Source organism: Perognathus longimembris, chromosome 7 (assembly GCF_023159225.1).
Source record: "Perognathus longimembris pacificus isolate PPM17 chromosome 7, ASM2315922v1, whole genome shotgun sequence".
In the NCBI taxonomy this organism is placed as follows: Eukaryota; Metazoa; Chordata; class Mammalia; order Rodentia; family Heteromyidae; genus Perognathus; species Perognathus longimembris.
Genome location: NC_063167.1, coordinates 23,429,284 through 23,445,516, shown reverse-complemented (window position 1 = coordinate 23,445,516; position 16,233 = coordinate 23,429,284). Strand labels below are relative to the sequence as shown.

At 52.9% G+C, this 16,233-nt stretch overlaps 1 protein-coding gene across 1 annotated transcript in view; it reads left to right on the top strand.

The window, feature by feature from the left end:
- The window catches only part of Grik3 (glutamate ionotropic receptor kainate type subunit 3), a 210,664-nt gene that overhangs the window by 148,019 nt on the left and 46,412 nt on the right, over positions 1-16,233 (top strand). Inside the window, exons 4-8 of the mRNA XM_048350918.1 lie at positions 2,227-2,408; positions 4,619-4,672; positions 9,704-9,877; positions 10,624-10,767; positions 15,795-15,902. Coding sequence (XP_048206875.1) covers positions 2,227-2,408; positions 4,619-4,672; positions 9,704-9,877; positions 10,624-10,767; positions 15,795-15,902 — 662 coding nt within the window. The remainder of the gene's footprint in view (positions 1-2,226; positions 2,409-4,618; positions 4,673-9,703; positions 9,878-10,623; positions 10,768-15,794; positions 15,903-16,233) is intronic.

Sequence of the window (16,233 nt, the reverse complement as noted above, 5' to 3'; positions counted from 1 at the left end):
AATGGGGGAGGTGGTTGAAAAGCTTCAGGTGTGGGTTTTCTGACTGAGGGACTCTGTCCAGGTAGGGGGCACTGTATCAAGTGATTGCTGCCGGGCTTGGGCTGCCTCCCCTGGCGTGGGGGGTGTAGGCTCTACTTCACTCTAACCGCTCCCTTTCTCACCCTCTCCCCTGGTCACCTGACCCGCAGGTAAGGCCAGAGTGGAGTGGGGGGCTCAGGAAAGACCTCAGGTGCACACGGCTGTACGAGATCGCTTTACCTCCCTCCTTACCCGTGAAGAAAGCCAGGCGTACGCGGATCTTGGAGACGCTTCAAGAGCAAATCTGATTTAATAAGGGAGGGGCTAGCAGCTGATATAGTAGATGGCGACGAGAAAAGGGGTCATCGACCAGAGAGCTGGCGATAGGCTGGCGAGCTTGTCATAGGACCCCCTCATGAGCTAACGTCACTTGGATAGCGCCACCCCAGGGGCGAAAGCCCGTGAGACTGGGGGGCACATGGGCTGGCGAGAAAGTTGGGGGCTGGTTGCAAAGCCAGTTCTTCTGGTTCCGGACCCAGAGAATTGTGGCCTGCTTCCACATTCCCCAGGGCTGGGGGAAGGGCAGCGTCTCGGGAGCCCTCTCAATGCCCTTCCCCCTCAAGGCCAAAGCTGAACCCCAACAATTGCAAACTTTCATCCACTGCAAATTAGTTTTAGAACAAAGGGGGAAAGTGGGTGTGGCTTCTTAGCTACCTTTACTGTCATGCATCATCATCAGGTACAAGCATATCCTCCAGACTTTTTCCTCTGTGACATCAGCTCTGTTGGTCTTTTTCTCAAGTCTGGATGGTAACCCCAGATTTATATACCCCCTAGCTGAAGTGAAATAAAAAGGGTGCTTCTTACCTATTTCTCTAGCACAAATTCCAGGCATCACACTGCTAGGACCAACTCTGTCCTATTACCCCAGTCATACAGCATGTGCTGATTGGCCAGGGTGGGGCCCGCATACGTTGACCCTAGAGCTGGGCATGGATCCCTCCTGAATTGGGACGAGAGGAGTTGTTTCTCCAGGGAAGCTGAGAGTTCTGTTAGTGGGGGCAGGGTGTGGTGAGGATGCTGTGGCTCTCCGTGACTGTGTGAGCCAGGACCAGGTGCTGGGTCTGTGTAGCAGGGGAGGGGATGGCTGCTGACTCAGTCTCCCCTTCAGTGGGCTGGGGCTGGGGGCTATGGAGAGCAATATGCTGCCTCCCTCCCAAGTCTTGCAGAGAGGAGTCAACAAGAATGCCTCAAAATGGGAACGGAAATGAGCTTATTAATTAGACCTAAGCAAGCCATTTGTCTCCAGGAAGTGACATTCTGTTTTCCCTTGAAGTCCCCAGATTAAGTGGTTTTACAAAATGCCAAAGGGGCAAATAGATTTTGCAGAGTGGAGAGAGGAAAACAGTAAGTCAATCCAACTCTGGAAATTTTTGTTGAGTACTACCTAAGTGCCAGGCCTGTGCTGGGGCAATCCATCCCGCATACTAAGGTGCCAGCAGCAGGATGAGAGAATGAGGGGAGGCCAGAGGAGGCTGAAGGAGAAGACCACCACGCTGATGTGTGTGTAAGAGGTGCTGGGGAGGCACATTCTGAATACAGCAAGAAAGGAAAGCTTCATGGGGGAAGCAGTCGTATTAAGTCTGGAGGAGTGCGGGAGGTTCACTCACATGCAGTTGAGACTATACATTGGAGACAGGGTTGGTTTGCTAGAGACTTTTGGGGAAATGCTGTTCCATGCTTCACAAGGCTCAATCAGTCTCTACCCATTCTGGGTTGAGAGAAGCAAGCGGATGTGGTTGGTGGGGATCTGAGGTCTGTGCCTACTTTTGAATCCACATATTGTATGTGCACATGTATCTGTGTGTGCACGGGCCTTTGTCTGCACTGATACACTTGTGCCTAAACCCAAGTGTGTGTCTTATCCATAGCTACACGCATGTGTTTGCATGTGCACCCATAGCTGCTCTCATTCTGTGTGCATGTGCAGGCCAGACATGTGCACATCTGCCTGAGTGTGCTCACACCTGGCTCTTGGGACTGTGTCCATGCACACACACACTGCCCTGTGGGCCACGTAGCCGTGTCCATGCGCGTCAAGGCCCTGTGACCACAGGTGTGTGGGGAGGTGTCACTCATCTAAGAGGATGTCAGCAGCGGTATATGCGTGCATACACACGTGTGTCTTTTATGCCCTGTGCCTCTCAGGGCTCATCCGGCTGCAGGAGCTCATCATGGCACCCTCGAGGTACAACATTCGCCTGAAGATCCGCCAGCTCCCCATTGACTCTGACGACTCACGCCCCTTGCTCAAGGAGATGAAGCGAGGCCGGGAATTCCGAATTATCTTTGATTGCAGCCACACCATGGCAGCCCAGATCCTCAAGCAGGTGCGTGAGCACTGGACCCATGGATGGATGGTGGGCATCTGCCGGCCTCTTCTCCCATCTCCCCTTTTCTGAGTTTAGCCAGGTCTCAGCTTCTTCCTTCTGGCTGTGTGACCTTGGGAGTCACTGTGCCTCTCTGAGACTGTTTCCTCATTGGACTTGACACTCCAGTTGAGTGGAGCTCAGACCAGGGGCACAGAACGCTGGGTAAAGGCTGCCTTCCCTGCCACGTCAGTGCAGGTGGCAGGTGGGCTGCCTGGGGCCATCCAAAGCCAGGCAGGAGGGAGCACTCCAGGATGTACAAAGTACTGAGAGGTACTAGGCTGTCATGAACAGCCTCCAGAAGGCCTTACCACCTCTACCAGTGACTAAGCCCCCATATCTTAAGGCACTTGGGATTATTCTTCGGTTACTGGGAGGTCTGCTGAGGCTCCTTACACGATCCATCCAGCTCTGCAGCAGCAGGGCGGGGGAGGAGAGAAGAATGGCTCTTGGTCCTGGAGGGGCCTTTGTGCCCAAACAGGGGTCAGCATGGCATATCAGATGTGAGAGCCAGTTTCTACCTGCCAGCCATGCAAGGAAGTGACAGTGAAATTGCCTGCAACCCCCTCCCAGGGAGCCGCAGTGAAACCAAAATCACGCTGACTGAAGCCTGTGCTTCGTGTAAAAGGCAATCACGTGTCCTCCAGGAAAGCCACCCTGGTGACTGGAGGAGGTGTGCTGTGAGGCATTGACACTGGGGTGCAGGGGGCAAATTGAGGACGCAGGGAGCTGGGGTAGGGATTGGGGTACAGAAGAAGGGGGCTGAGCAGGGGCTTGAGGGGCTTCCGTCCCAGCCTCCCGTTGGGCCCCACAAAGGCTGATTGGCTGGCTTGCCAAGTGCCAACCTCCATTCCCAGCACCCCTGCCCTCAGAGGAAGCTCCAGTGCATAGAGGTTAAAAGAGAAGATTTTCCTCCTGCTCCTGCTCTGCTGCATTGTGCAGTCTCCTCAGGTGTCAGTGAGACAGGAAAGCAGAGTTGATTCCGAGGCCCAGCACACGGCTGGCACTAGGCCTGGGATGTCTTTCATAGCACAGTCAAGGAAACATATGCTGCCTGGCAGTCTTATAACCCACTTCCTCCTGGCCAGCCATGCTGGGGCACCCATTCTTCCCAGCATGCCTCATGCAGTGCCAGTCTCAGCTTTGGTTTACTAGTAACTCTCCTGGGTACCTGCCACTTCTCACTGACCCTGAGAAAGGGGGCTGTTACCATGCCCAGGTGCCCCATGAGGAGACTGAGACCCAAGAGGCAAGTAAAGGCCAGGGCTACCCAGCTAGGAAGGGGAAATTTACTCCCGAGTCTCTCAGATTCAAAAACTTCTGGAATTAAAAACAGAAATGCTCTGCTTGGCTAAACACAGAACGAAAAGAGGTGAAGATCAGGTCTCCCCTGAGCCTTCTTGGTGCTGGTGTGGGATTGTGACTCGGCAGGAATGGCAGAGTCTGCACAGCAAGGTGCCTGTCTTACCCTTGAGCTTGCAGTTTCCAGGTGTATTGGGCCTTGTGGCATACACACACACACACACACACACACACACACACACACACACACACACAATGTGTGGGCCCTGCCTTCCAATAAGGCTGTAGAAAATGCATTTTAGTCATTTGTATCACAGATTGTAGGCTCCCAATAAAACACATAAGACCTCATTAGAGTCTACAGTAATTATCAAACATCAGCTCTGGCCTGCTGTGGGGTCCCATGGCCCTGAGGAAGCAAGATGGCCTCAGGGTTCAGGAAGAGGCTCAGGCTTGAGGATCCCTGCCTCTCACCAGGCCTCAAAGGCTGAGGGGAGCACCTGTCTCAGGAGTCAGGATACCGACAGAACTGACAGCTTGGGCTAGTCTGTCAGCATCTCCCTAAGCATGGCAGCCAGGCCCAAAGATGCTGACTGAGAACCAAAACCACTGGAACCACTTCACTCTGCAGAACTGGGGATCTTTGCCGAGTTCCCTGAACGTTGCCCCTCAGTCTGTCCTGGGTGACTTTGCTACATGTTCCTGTGCTAAATCCCTGCCATCTACCAGCCAGTCATCGTCACTACTCAGAAGTCTCAGAATATGTCCTACTCTGAGTGGTCAGCTTGCCCACCCTGGTTCTCACCCTGGGTGAAGGGAGGAACCTCTGAGTATTTCCTGTTGTTGACTGATTCTCTGCTTTCCTACAGGCCATGGCTATGGGCATGATGACTGAGTACTATCACTTCATCTTCACCACTCTGGTAAAGTACTTCTGGGTCCCGGGGAGGGAGAGAAGGGGACACCATTGGGTGGAGGGCTTTATGGGCCTGGCCTGGGTCAGCCTGTTACTGGGCACAGTTGGTATAGCTACAGGATACCCCAACCTTCTGAAGAGTATAGGTATGGACCCCAGGTAAGGCCTTAAAGATGTTAGGAGCTACCCACCTTTAAGGATGCTAAGGTCAAGGGCACACACTCTAGGGCAATGTGAACACCAGCTACCCTGTTTAGTAGCCTAGGAGCACTAAGACTAAGCCATCTAGCTGCTGAGCCTCAGTTTCTTCCTCTGCAAAATGGGTTTCTACTTCCTGGGGTTGATGTGAGGAGTAACAAGTAGATCAGGTACGCTGCTAAACAAGACAAAGCCATACAAATAGCAGCTATTATTGTTTGTCTCACCCTCACTTCCCAACTCTCTCTTCCTTACTCCTGCCGAAGGCCCTCAGACAACATCTGGAAGTGCCTCTTTATATCCTGTATCATCCATGCTGAAATCAGCCAGCCCCTCACTGTCAGCATGGCCGGCTACCTGCAGGCTCCAGATGGGTTCTGTCCAAACTCTGAGAACATTTAGGACCATTTAAGCCCATTAGGATAATTAGTTGTGGCCTGAGATCAGCAGAATGAAGACATCTCTGTGCCAAAGGGGCTCCATCAATGAACGCTGGAGCCAGACACCCTCTGACCTCCCTAGAGACCTGGTGGATTTTTCCACTGTCCAGGTCTGGGGTGGTTGATGGGCCTCTGACTACCTTCTTACTGAATGTCCCTGAGTCCTGGTTGGCCCTGCCTGGCAGCCTGGTTTATTGGCATCACTGGGCTCCTTAGCCAGTACGTGGACTGAGCTAAATGTTTCCAAACAACTAGGACGGAGGCTTTCCTCTCTGCCTTCATGTCTCTGTCTGACCCCTACGCAGCTGGCTGTGCCTTCACAGCCTGGACAGACAGCCTTAAAGGATGTAGAGGAGTTCCCTGAGAGAGACGCAGGGACAAAAAGAGAGAAAGAGACAACAGACAAGCAGAGGCAGAGGCAGGAAAAGGAACAGGATAAGCAAAGGCCAATGTGGTAGCTTGCTCTGGAGTGTGAGAACGGATTGTTTTCATCTCCTCCCAGCTCCAACATGGTGTGTGGACATAGCTTGAAGTCAGCCATAGCTGGAGTGTTTACAGCACAGATGGGGCAGACGCTATCAATGAGGTCTCCCTCCCCCAACCTGGGGAACATTTACCCTCCCTTCAACTCTGCCCACTGCACCCTGTACCCGTGCAGAGCTCAGGACACTGTCTGTGGCTGACCTGGGGCTCAGACCTGGCAGCCACATGGCCAGGAGCTACCTGAGAAGAAAAGGACCTTAGGAGCTAGGGGCAGAGGTCAATCATCTACCTCCTGAGTCCCTTCTGGGTCTCTGCCCATCCTCACTGAGTTCTTTCCACTGTGCAATATCCTGGAACATTCCTGGGAGCTTGAAATGAGGCCATCAGGTTCCTGACAAGACCCTGGAGAAGGCAGCAGCACCCCAGTGACCCCAGCACCCTCCACACTAATGCCATTGTCCACTAGGGTCAAGATGGAAGGAGAAAGGATCCTAGCACCCCAGAGCCTTCTTCTAGCCCCAGACACTGTTGATCTCTCTGACTTTTCTTTGATCCAGTCATTAATTTATTAATTTATCCAGCACTCCCTAAAGCCCCAGGCTCTGAGCGAGGCATTTGGGTGAAAGGGCAAATAGAAATAGGTCCAGTATGGAACGCGTATTGGAAAGCTGGAAAAGCTCCATTCACATTTGCAGGAACCTCTGTCTCCAGGGTGTAAGTAGCGCCTGGCACACACAGCAGGTGCTTATTAATGGGTGAATGAATGAATGAAAGATTGCAAAACAAAGTAGAACATAATCAGCTAAATTGTCAACACATCCTCAGGGCAGCAACCGGTTCAGACCACCGTTTGTGCCAGACTGTCTGATTAGGATTGAGACTCTTTACTCCCTCAGAGGAGTTACCCTCTCTGGGTCTCATCTATAAAATGATGACAATAGCAGCATTATTTATAGGATGTCAGGATGAATAGTTAATGCATCAATGTAGGTAAGGTGCTCAGAACGATGCTTGGCACTGAGCACTGTGTGTAATTAAAGAATTCCTGCTTGCGTTACCTGTGCTCACAATACCCTATCCCAGCTCTTCAAGGCAGCTATAACTCTCCCAGTTTCTAGAGAAGTAGAAACCAAGATTCAGAGAGATGAGTTGGCAGGAAGGAGAGGAGGTGGTGTTTCCCCAGCTAGGCAGCTCCAAAGTGTGGTGCTGAAACCTGTCAAGCTGGAAGTTTCTGTACTACACTCCTTGATCCTTGACCTTTTTAGGCTGGTGGATTCCTCACAATGCCTGGCCATGATGTCTAGGTATGGTCATCAAGACTAATAGGGGGCACAGCACCTTAGCAAGTCCCTGCAGTGCCCACACTTCACTGGTTTCCACGTGCACCCCTTCAAAGCCAACAGGACAGAGTTTGAGCTCCCCATTGACGGATGGAGGAACTGGTATCAGGAGATGTGTGGCTTATCCTGAATCTCATAGCAGATCGGGGGAGGAGACCTGGCCTCCTGACTCTAAGCCTTGCCCATGGCTGTTGAGACTGACTGCCTTTCCTCCCCATGCCTCGCTGAGGGTCAGAAGAATAGGCCCTTCCAGGCACACATAGCCCCAGCAATGCAAGAAACTTTGATGGGAAATCCATTGTGTGTGTTGGGTGGGTCTCCCAGATTTTCCCCTGCAACCCCTTGAGTGCCAGGTCATCCACAGTGTTCCCCTGAGCCCTCTTTCCTGGCCATGTTTGCTCCAGCTTCAGGAGCCTCTTTCTAGCCCCATTGACTTGGGACCTTGTGTTCCTCTTGGTGCCCATTGGTCATTTGTGGCCGTATTGGGAAGAGCAGTGACACTTGGCATTCACCTCCTTTCCTAAAGGAAACCCATGTCACCAATACTTTGCCTCTAAAAAATTCTCCCAACTTGCTTCACCCACACAGAAGACATTTTAATTACCCCAGCTGCCATTATCTGTCCCAGCCAGCTCTGAGCCATTCCCAGATAACCCCGCGTTAATCAGGCCCAGCTGAGGCCCTGGCACATGCCATGTGTAGGTAAAAGCCTGGAGGTGAGAAAAGAATTATAATAAATTAATAGATAAGCAATCACAATTAATGCCACTTCCCAGCAATAACAGTTATATCATGGGAAAGATATTTTCATCTGTCATTCCTTAAGGCGATGTTTTCCGAGCTTCAGCTCCTACTCATTCAGACCCATGGGGTGCTAATGAATTAGTCTATTATGTTATGCTGAATGTTTCTAAAAGGTCCCTGGTCGATACTGAATTCAGTGTGTCAACATTTGGCATCAGAAATGCAACTTTTTGCCAAGCAGCTAAGTTGCCCACAGTTCTCTGTGTACAGTACTTAGGGTCTTGGCCCAGGGCAGTTTGGATCAAAAAAAAAAAAAATAGAGTTGGACAGAGGCCTCTTCACCAGCTCCTTGTTGTCCCTGCCATCATGTCACAGGGGCAGATGGACATTCTGTGCCATAAGGCCACCCTTTGCAGCGAAGCCCTGCTGAAGGGCAACAAGGAGGAAAGTAACCGCCCAGTCCTGCTACCCCATCAGGAAGCCGACACTCTCAATGGACCAAATGCTGTGTCCAGAGACAAAGGGCGGCTTTGCCAGCACCCAAACCCCTCCCAGTTGGAGATGTCACGCTTCACACTCAGTCACATTGGCCTCTGGTCCTAGAGGAAGGTAAACTGAGTCACGGGGGCTGTGGGCAAGATGAGACCCATGCCAAGAAGGGTGGGCAGATTTTGGCTTCTCTTCCTTGGCCTCGGCGGTTCAGCTCAGGCCCTAAACTTGAACTGCCTTTGGAGTTGTTTTGAGGAAGATCTCTGATTGGGCTTGGCTCCCGAAGCAGACCCCTCAAGGGTCTAATGCTCCACTTCAGGCAATTCGCCAAGCCATGCTCAACTTCCAGCCCCATAGAGAGCTCCCACCCTCCACCAGGGAAGAGGAAAATGTTAAGCACCCCAGGGAGCTATTGAACCAGCTGACCATTCTGTCCTCAGTGGGGGCCAGGAGTACTCAGGGGCTTACAGAGAGACACACCCAGACTCAGGTCGTCAGCAGTGTGCTGAAAGCCTAGCAGTCCCAGAGAAAGAGCCAAGGCACCCTTGGCCCACCCTGCAGTGCACATGGAGAATAGTAATCCAGAGGCTTCCTGGAGGAGCTCACACTCTAGGAGCTGTATGTTTCTTGGGTATTTTCAATAGGGGGACAAGGGAAATGTAGAATAAGACAATTAGGGCAGATACAAAACAGATTAGCCTGGAAACTAGTAAAACTACAACCTTGGGACTGATCTTCTCTGTAGGGCACAGTTCTCTCTGTTAGCTTGGAGTCTAGGCCTTTACCAAGTAGCTAACCTCAGAGTCTAACCCAGTGCATTCTGGGGAAGTAGGTATCTCATTCCTACTGAAAGAACATGCTACATCCCTTTGCTTATTTCTGAGTTAGGGGTGGAGCCTTGCATTGTTCCTCTGACCACTGTCTCGCCCACCTCCAGCCCTGCCATCTCTTCTCAGTTTAGGGGAAACTGGCCTCTTCTCTCCAACCCCCTCCCCTGCTCCATGCCTTTCCTCCTGGGCTCCTTCCCTTCCTAATCCCAGACTCCTGGGCTGGAGCTACAGAGGAGCTGAACCTGCACTGTCCGGGCATTAAGACCCTCTCTTCCTGGACTGTGGGCTAGGGACTTCTCACTGACCTAGCTGGACATGACCTGGCCACAGGTGACAGGTTGATTGTTTTCTGTTTCTGGGGGACAGAGTGAGGAAGTCTAGTGTGGTTGTAGGTGCTCCTGTTACCTCCCACAGACCTCTGCAGGGAGCTGTGGGTCTTGAGGGGGTCCCACTGGAGGGGGGCTGGAACTCGTAGCAACACCACCTCTTGATTTATAGAGCATTCTCTCTCCAGGATCTCTATGCGCTAGACCTGGAGCCCTACCGCTACTCAGGGGTGAACCTGACGGGGTTCCGCATCCTCAACGTGGATAACCCCCACGTGTCGGCCATCGTGGAGAAGTGGTCCATGGAGCGGTTGCAGGCGGCTCCCCGGGCAGAGTCCGGCCTGTTGGATGGAGTGATGATGGTACAGTGAGCAGCCAGGCAGTGGGACCCCAGAGGCTCTTCCTTATCCCTCGCTTCCTCTCTCCCTCCCTCCCTTCTTTCTTCCTTCCTCCCTTCTTTCCTTCCTCCCTTTCTTCCTTCCTGTTTTCCCCTCTTCTCTCCTCCCTCTCTTCCTTTTTCCTTTTCTTTCTTCTTCTGGCCTTTGCTCTCTTCCTTTCTTTTCATAGTTCTTTCCTCCCTCCTTCCCTCTCTTCCTTCCTTCTTCCCTCCCTTCCTTCTTTCCTTCTTTTTTTCTTCCTCCCATTTTTTTTTCCTTTTCCCTCCCACAACTCCCTAAAACCATCCAGAAGCAAATCTCCTATGCCCAAGACCCTGGCTGGGTTAGAGGGTAAGGGATGAAAAAATGAAGCCAACCAGTCCCCATCCCAAGGGCCCTCTCTGGTGGGCATACAGGTGCATAGATAGTTACAGAGAACTGGGATAAGACCAGGGGGTCCTGGGACTACAGGTGTGAGGGTGACGGAGATAGAAACGGAGAGGACATGGGTACAGCAGGAGGCTATAGAAGAAAGCCTAATCTTGGGGTGATCCTGGAGACATCTACAGACTAGCAGAGTCCCCAGCCTGGCATCTCTCCAGGGGAAGAGAAAGGGGTACTGCGGGGCTTCTGGGCCTTTTCCCTCACCAAGACACCACTACTTTGTAGTGGGAGAAGGGGAGACAGCAGGGTGCGCCACTCTCAGACAGCCCCCTGGGCCTTCCCTACAGACCGACGCAGCCTTGCTGTATGACGCCGTCCACATCGTGTCTGTGTGCTACCAGCGGGCACCCCAGATGACCGTGAACTCCCTGCAGTGCCATCGGCACAAGGCCTGGCGCTTTGGCGGCCGCTTCATGAACTTCATCAAGGAGGTGAGTGAGTTCCACTGTCCCACCAGGGCCCCTCAGGGGGGCTGCCAGTGCTCTGTAGCAGCGGCACTGGATCCAGCCTTAGATGTGAGGTCAGCCCTGTGGGAGTCACACAGACAGAAGGATGTGTACTTGAGCTCTGATCTTCCATTTCTTCGGGTGGCATGGGCTTGATGGGACCAGAGTCCTTGGTGTGTGGCAGGTGCTCATTGGTGGTCAGCATGGTGTTAGGCCAATGGCATGGGGCTCAGAGTACAACAGATAGAGGTCTCTGCTGGCTTCCTGTGTGGCCTGGAACAAGCTAGCGAAACTGGCTGAGCCTCAGGTCCCTCATCTGCAAAATGGGGGTGTGGAGTGCATGTGCGTACCTACTTCATGCAGAACTCTGAAGATGAATCGGGGTGCCATAAAGAAAGTGCTTAGTGCAGCAAGGTGACCCAGTAAGTTACCATCCATCCTACAAACTCATATTCTCCCCATCAGCCAGCTTCCCAGAAAGATCCTTACTAGACTCCTGCTCTCCCAGTAACTGGAAGTTCTGCTGTGGAGCTCATTTCAGAGGGAACCGGGAGCTTGAGGCCTGGCTTGCTGCTAGTGTGTTCTTTCTCCTTCCTTCCTTCCTTCCTTCCTTCCTTCCTTCCTTCCTTCCTTCCTTCCTTCCTTCCTTCCTTCCTTCTTCCCTCCCTCCCTCCCTCCCTCCTTCTTTTATTTTCTTTGAAGTAGTTGCACAAAGGAGTTGCCATGTAACAAAGCAGTTAGCAGTTTCCAAGGATTCCCATCTCTCATCAACTTTGTAACCTTTGTACAGCAGCGTTAGTTCGCAGTATGCAGTTCGCAGTATGCAGGTCAGGGAAACTGAGGCGTGGGCTTGCATACCGTCTCCAGTGCAGCTGGAAGTGTGACTTGGGGTGAGATGACTAATGCTCTGGTCCTCAGCTCAAGATCATGACACTGCTCACCTCAAAGGGTTGTGAGGAAGACAAAGTGTTGAGCTCCATGCAGAGTCCCAGGCACAGGGCCTGATCAGGGTCAAGTGCAGTAAACCCAGGTGTGGGGTGGGGAAGGCAAAAGCTGTAGAGGATGAGATCTAGACAGAGCTATGCAGGGGTAGTAGGGCAGCTGCAGCAGCAGGGGTGTTTAGGGAAGCCTGCAGGGGGGCTGTGACAGCATGGGAGCTAGCCAGCTGCCTCCTCTCATTTACTCAGCAGCTGCTGGCTGTAGGATGCTGGGTGTCAGGACTGAGCTCTGTGTGCCACCGCCCACCCTGGGTGACTGAGACAAAAGTCATGCACGCAGAGCTCACGACCTGGGAGGGAGGAAGAAAGCCTCCATGGACTCTGCCCATTGTGGTTATAAACCCCAGACGCAAAGGAAAGGTGCCTGTGCAAAGCGAATGCTTCTCCCTCAGGGCAAGCGGGTTTCCTAAGTCCCAAGTTCATGGTTATTGCTTTGGGCTAAGGCAAAGAACAACTCCTTCTGCATACAGCAGCAGTGTTCAGAAGAATGTGGATATAATGCAGTACTTTGGATTGTGTCTTTTCCTCTCCTCAGCTGTGTAGCTGTAAGACAAGTCACCAGAGGTCTCCGACCTGTCAGAGCCTGACCCCAGTGCAGAGTGAATTTCCTTACCTGGAAGATGCTACCTCCTTGCCCCTAGGAGGGAGATGTGCAGGCTTAACTCTTACTTTTCTGTCCTAGAAGGGGTTCTAGCATCCTCTGATGTCTTGGTGTAGGACCACGACAGTCCCTTCTCACTCAGCCCATCACAGCTTCCAAGGAAGTCCAGTGTTGGAAGCACATTGTCCACTTCCAGAGTAGTCTCTCTCTCTTTTTTTCTTTTTTATTTGCCAGTCCTGGGCCTTGGACTCAGGGTCTGAGCACTGTCCCTGGCTTCTTTTTGCACTTGAGCCACAGCACCCCTTCTGGTCATTTTCTGTATATGTGGTGCTGGGGAATCGAATTCATGTATATGAGGCAAGCACTCTACTACCACTAGGTCATATCCACAGCCCCTAATGCCAGAGTAGTCTCATGACCATTGCTTGATCTTGGGGAAGGAGCACTGAGACCCAGCTTCTCTACTGTGCCTCAGTGCCCCCCCCCATCTGCAGCAAGGGTCCTAGCACACCTCTGACAGGGATGGATGAGGAGGGAGGGGGCTATAGGACCCAGGATACATGGCAATGGTGGTTGGCACAGCTGGTGTGGAACAGCATGGTGACTGTCCCTGCTATTTCCATCATTGGCTCTAACAACACTGTGACTTCCTACTTGGGGGTGGGTTTCAACAGAGGGTCCCCTAGCCACATTGTTCAAGGACCCTCTCTTCATCTACCCCTCACCCCTGGAAGTTCAAGAGAGTCACCCATGAATCCCTGAGGGAAGCATATTTGCCGTGGCCCATCATAGAAAAGGGAGACCCATTACCCCCTCTCCCCAGTTGAGAAGCCTAGATTGGGGTTGGGACCGCTGGCTCCTCACATCCCTAAAGGACCCCTTTGAGAAACATTCATCAGTCCCCGTCAGAGCAGCCACATGGCTTGCTTACAGTCCACTAGCTGGCCAAGACCGGAACCCAGGCACCCTGAGGAGCCCAGCACACAGCCCTCCATCCTGGCCCCTGGACCATTTTCCAGTTGCCTGTCTCCCCATCTGGCTGCGTGACAGTAAATCATTTTAAAGACTTGGCATTTCTGAGAGGAGCTGGAAAATACCAGGCCGGAGTTCAGAGCGTGTGAAGCATCTTTCATTTGGCGAGTCCTGAGCTGTGGCTGGAGGGGGCGGGCAGGCTGAGAAATGTCACGGGGAGGAGCTGCTGTGCCTGCCTGCCCTGCCCCAGCCCACCCACCCACGGATGGGCAGCACCTGCTGGCATTTCATTCCTCTGTAGCTGACAAGGAAGAGGCCCTCCTCTGGAGGAGCAAGCCCAGGTTGCAAGGCACCTGCTGTGATTTCCCTGGGGCCAGCGGGTAGCCTGAGGGCGTGGGGGGCTGCAGGGGAGAAGGCAGAGGGGCTAGGGAACAGGCTTGAGGGAAGCTGGGCCTCCCTGTGAAGTCATAAATGGAGCTCTTCACCTTCTCCCATGCATCACTTAATCCTGGACCCCCACTTCCGGGATCCCCATAGGCTTTCTTGGGTGTACCTTGGGTCCTGAGCCTGCCCCCCGCCCCACCCAAGCTGCCGGGAAAGAATGTAGCCTCCTCCACCCTGCCCTCCCCAAGGCCTGCATCCTCCTGTCCCTCTGGGAGCCTCAGTAATCACATGGGTGAAATGTGGGGGTGGGGGGCAGTGATGAGGCCCACCCTGCAGGAACACAGTGAGGACTCAGTGAGCTCCTGCGGGGGAGGGTAATAGCCCTGTGATCTGTGCACCCCTCCCAGAGCTCCCAGGGGAGAAGCCACATTCATCTAAGCCAATCCACACCTTAGTGGAGATGGTGCAGGCAGCATTATCCTCCTCTCTGAGCACTGTGGAGTGGGTCACCTGTCCCTTCCTGTCATGCAGACCACTGAGTTGACTTGTACAAAGTCTGAGTTCTGGTCTCTTTTGTTTGACAGCACCCCACCCCCCCACCCCCCGCCCCACTCCGCCATGCCTCCAGGGGTTGGATCTGTGGCCTGAGTTGAGTGCCTATTTGTCCATCCCCTTACAGTAGGGCTTCAGAGCTGCCCCCATTGCTTGGAGACTGCCTGAAAGCTGTTGTTGGGATCTGTAGATGAGCCTCGGGACCTGGAGACTAGAGAAATTGTGAATGAGTGCCTGGGGGCGGGGGGGGGGGGGAAGGGACAGGGTCAGAGCCTGACCCCAGTGCAGAGTAGAAACCTCCCAGGGTTGCAAAGCTAGCACCCAACCAGCTTCCCAGCATTCAGACCATCAGCTACCTCTGACCTCTTCTCTGGATGACTTTCTCCCTCCCTGCCCCCATTGGCTCAGGTCTGTGCGGCCCCAATTTTTCCTCCCTTCTTGGTGTTCTCAAGCCCACCTTCAGTCCCCCGGACTCCAGGTCTTGTAGGATTTGTTCTCTCAAACTCAGTCTAGGTGTTGAACTGCAAACTGGCTGCCATCTTAAGTCTCTGGAGAGGACAAAGAGAAGGGAACTGGGTCCAGGCTGAAGGTTATGGTTCTGAGATTGGAGCTTTAGCTTGGCTCTGCCCCTTGTGCCCTGTATGAGCTCGAATGATTCCCAGCTCCCTCTCCCTGTAGCTTCTGCTGCCGTAAAATGGGAATCCCATTCCTCACCGGGCTACCACCCCAGGCGGCTGCGAGGTCACGTGACAGGAACAGTGTAATCGTGGCCTATGGAGTTAAAGCTCTAGACCACAGGGAAGACAGAGTTTAGAGGAGAGTTATCTAGTCATGTGGGCAACTGTTTGGTCACAGCATGACTAAGATGGGAACGGTTATTAGTTTCATTTTAGAGGTAAGGAAACTGAGGCAGAGATATAGAGTATTCTAAGTCACACAGTTAATTAACTGTATTTGGATCTAGCATTCTTTTTGACCCCAGAGTTCTTGCCCATGGCATACATGGAGCTAGAACAAAGGGGCAGGAGGTATGTGTGTGCGGGGGGGAGGGGGTTTACCTTCTCCATCTCCTCTACCTCTCTGAGGTCTGCTCCAAGTACCTAGATTTATTCCAGTCACCTGGTTCCTTGGATGTTTCTACCTCTCAGCAGGTCTCACCTGCCCCTGCTCTGCCCATCTGCCTCCCTACCCCCCCCCCATCAGGGATTTGAACCAGCCCCCCACTTTCCCATGGCTTCAGGCGGGGCCTCATTTGAGCGCATCCAAGATCGATGTTGTACACGAGAAGGTGCAAATGTAAGGCTGGCTAAAGAGCATAATAGAATTTATGGAAATCGCTGGCTCGCACCGCAGCCCGAGCAATGATGGAGGTGATTATTAATTAATCATGGTCGTGGGGGAACAGTATCAGTGCAAGGAGTAATTAAAATGAAGCATTGTACAGTTGTACCGAATGATGATTTATGAGCCCGAGGAATTGCCACTCTGCCCTCTCCCCTTCACAGGCTCAATGGGAAGGATTAACTGGACGGATTGTTTTCAATAAAACCAGTGGCTTGAGGACAGATTTTGATCTGGACATCATCAGCTTGAAGGAGGACGGCCTGGAGAAGGTGTGTGAACTTGGGGGAGACCAGCAGAAGGGATGGGATGTCATAAACCACCCTCCTCCAGCGGGCCCTAGACCGAGACCCCCAAGCCAGAGGGCTGGGCCAAGAAAGTCACCCTCTTGAGATCCAGCATGACCCAGTGTGGCCCCTTGGGGACCAAAGGGCCCAGCAAGAGACCTTGAGGCCCTGAGGAGTACTCAGTATCGTGGTCAGCCTACAGTTGACACCCAATCCATCAGTCTGTGAGCCAGGCCCATCAAAGATGCCTAACCCAGCAAACATAATAAAAGGCTCAGGGGCAGAGGGGCAGATATGTCCTTGGGTAAGAGAGATG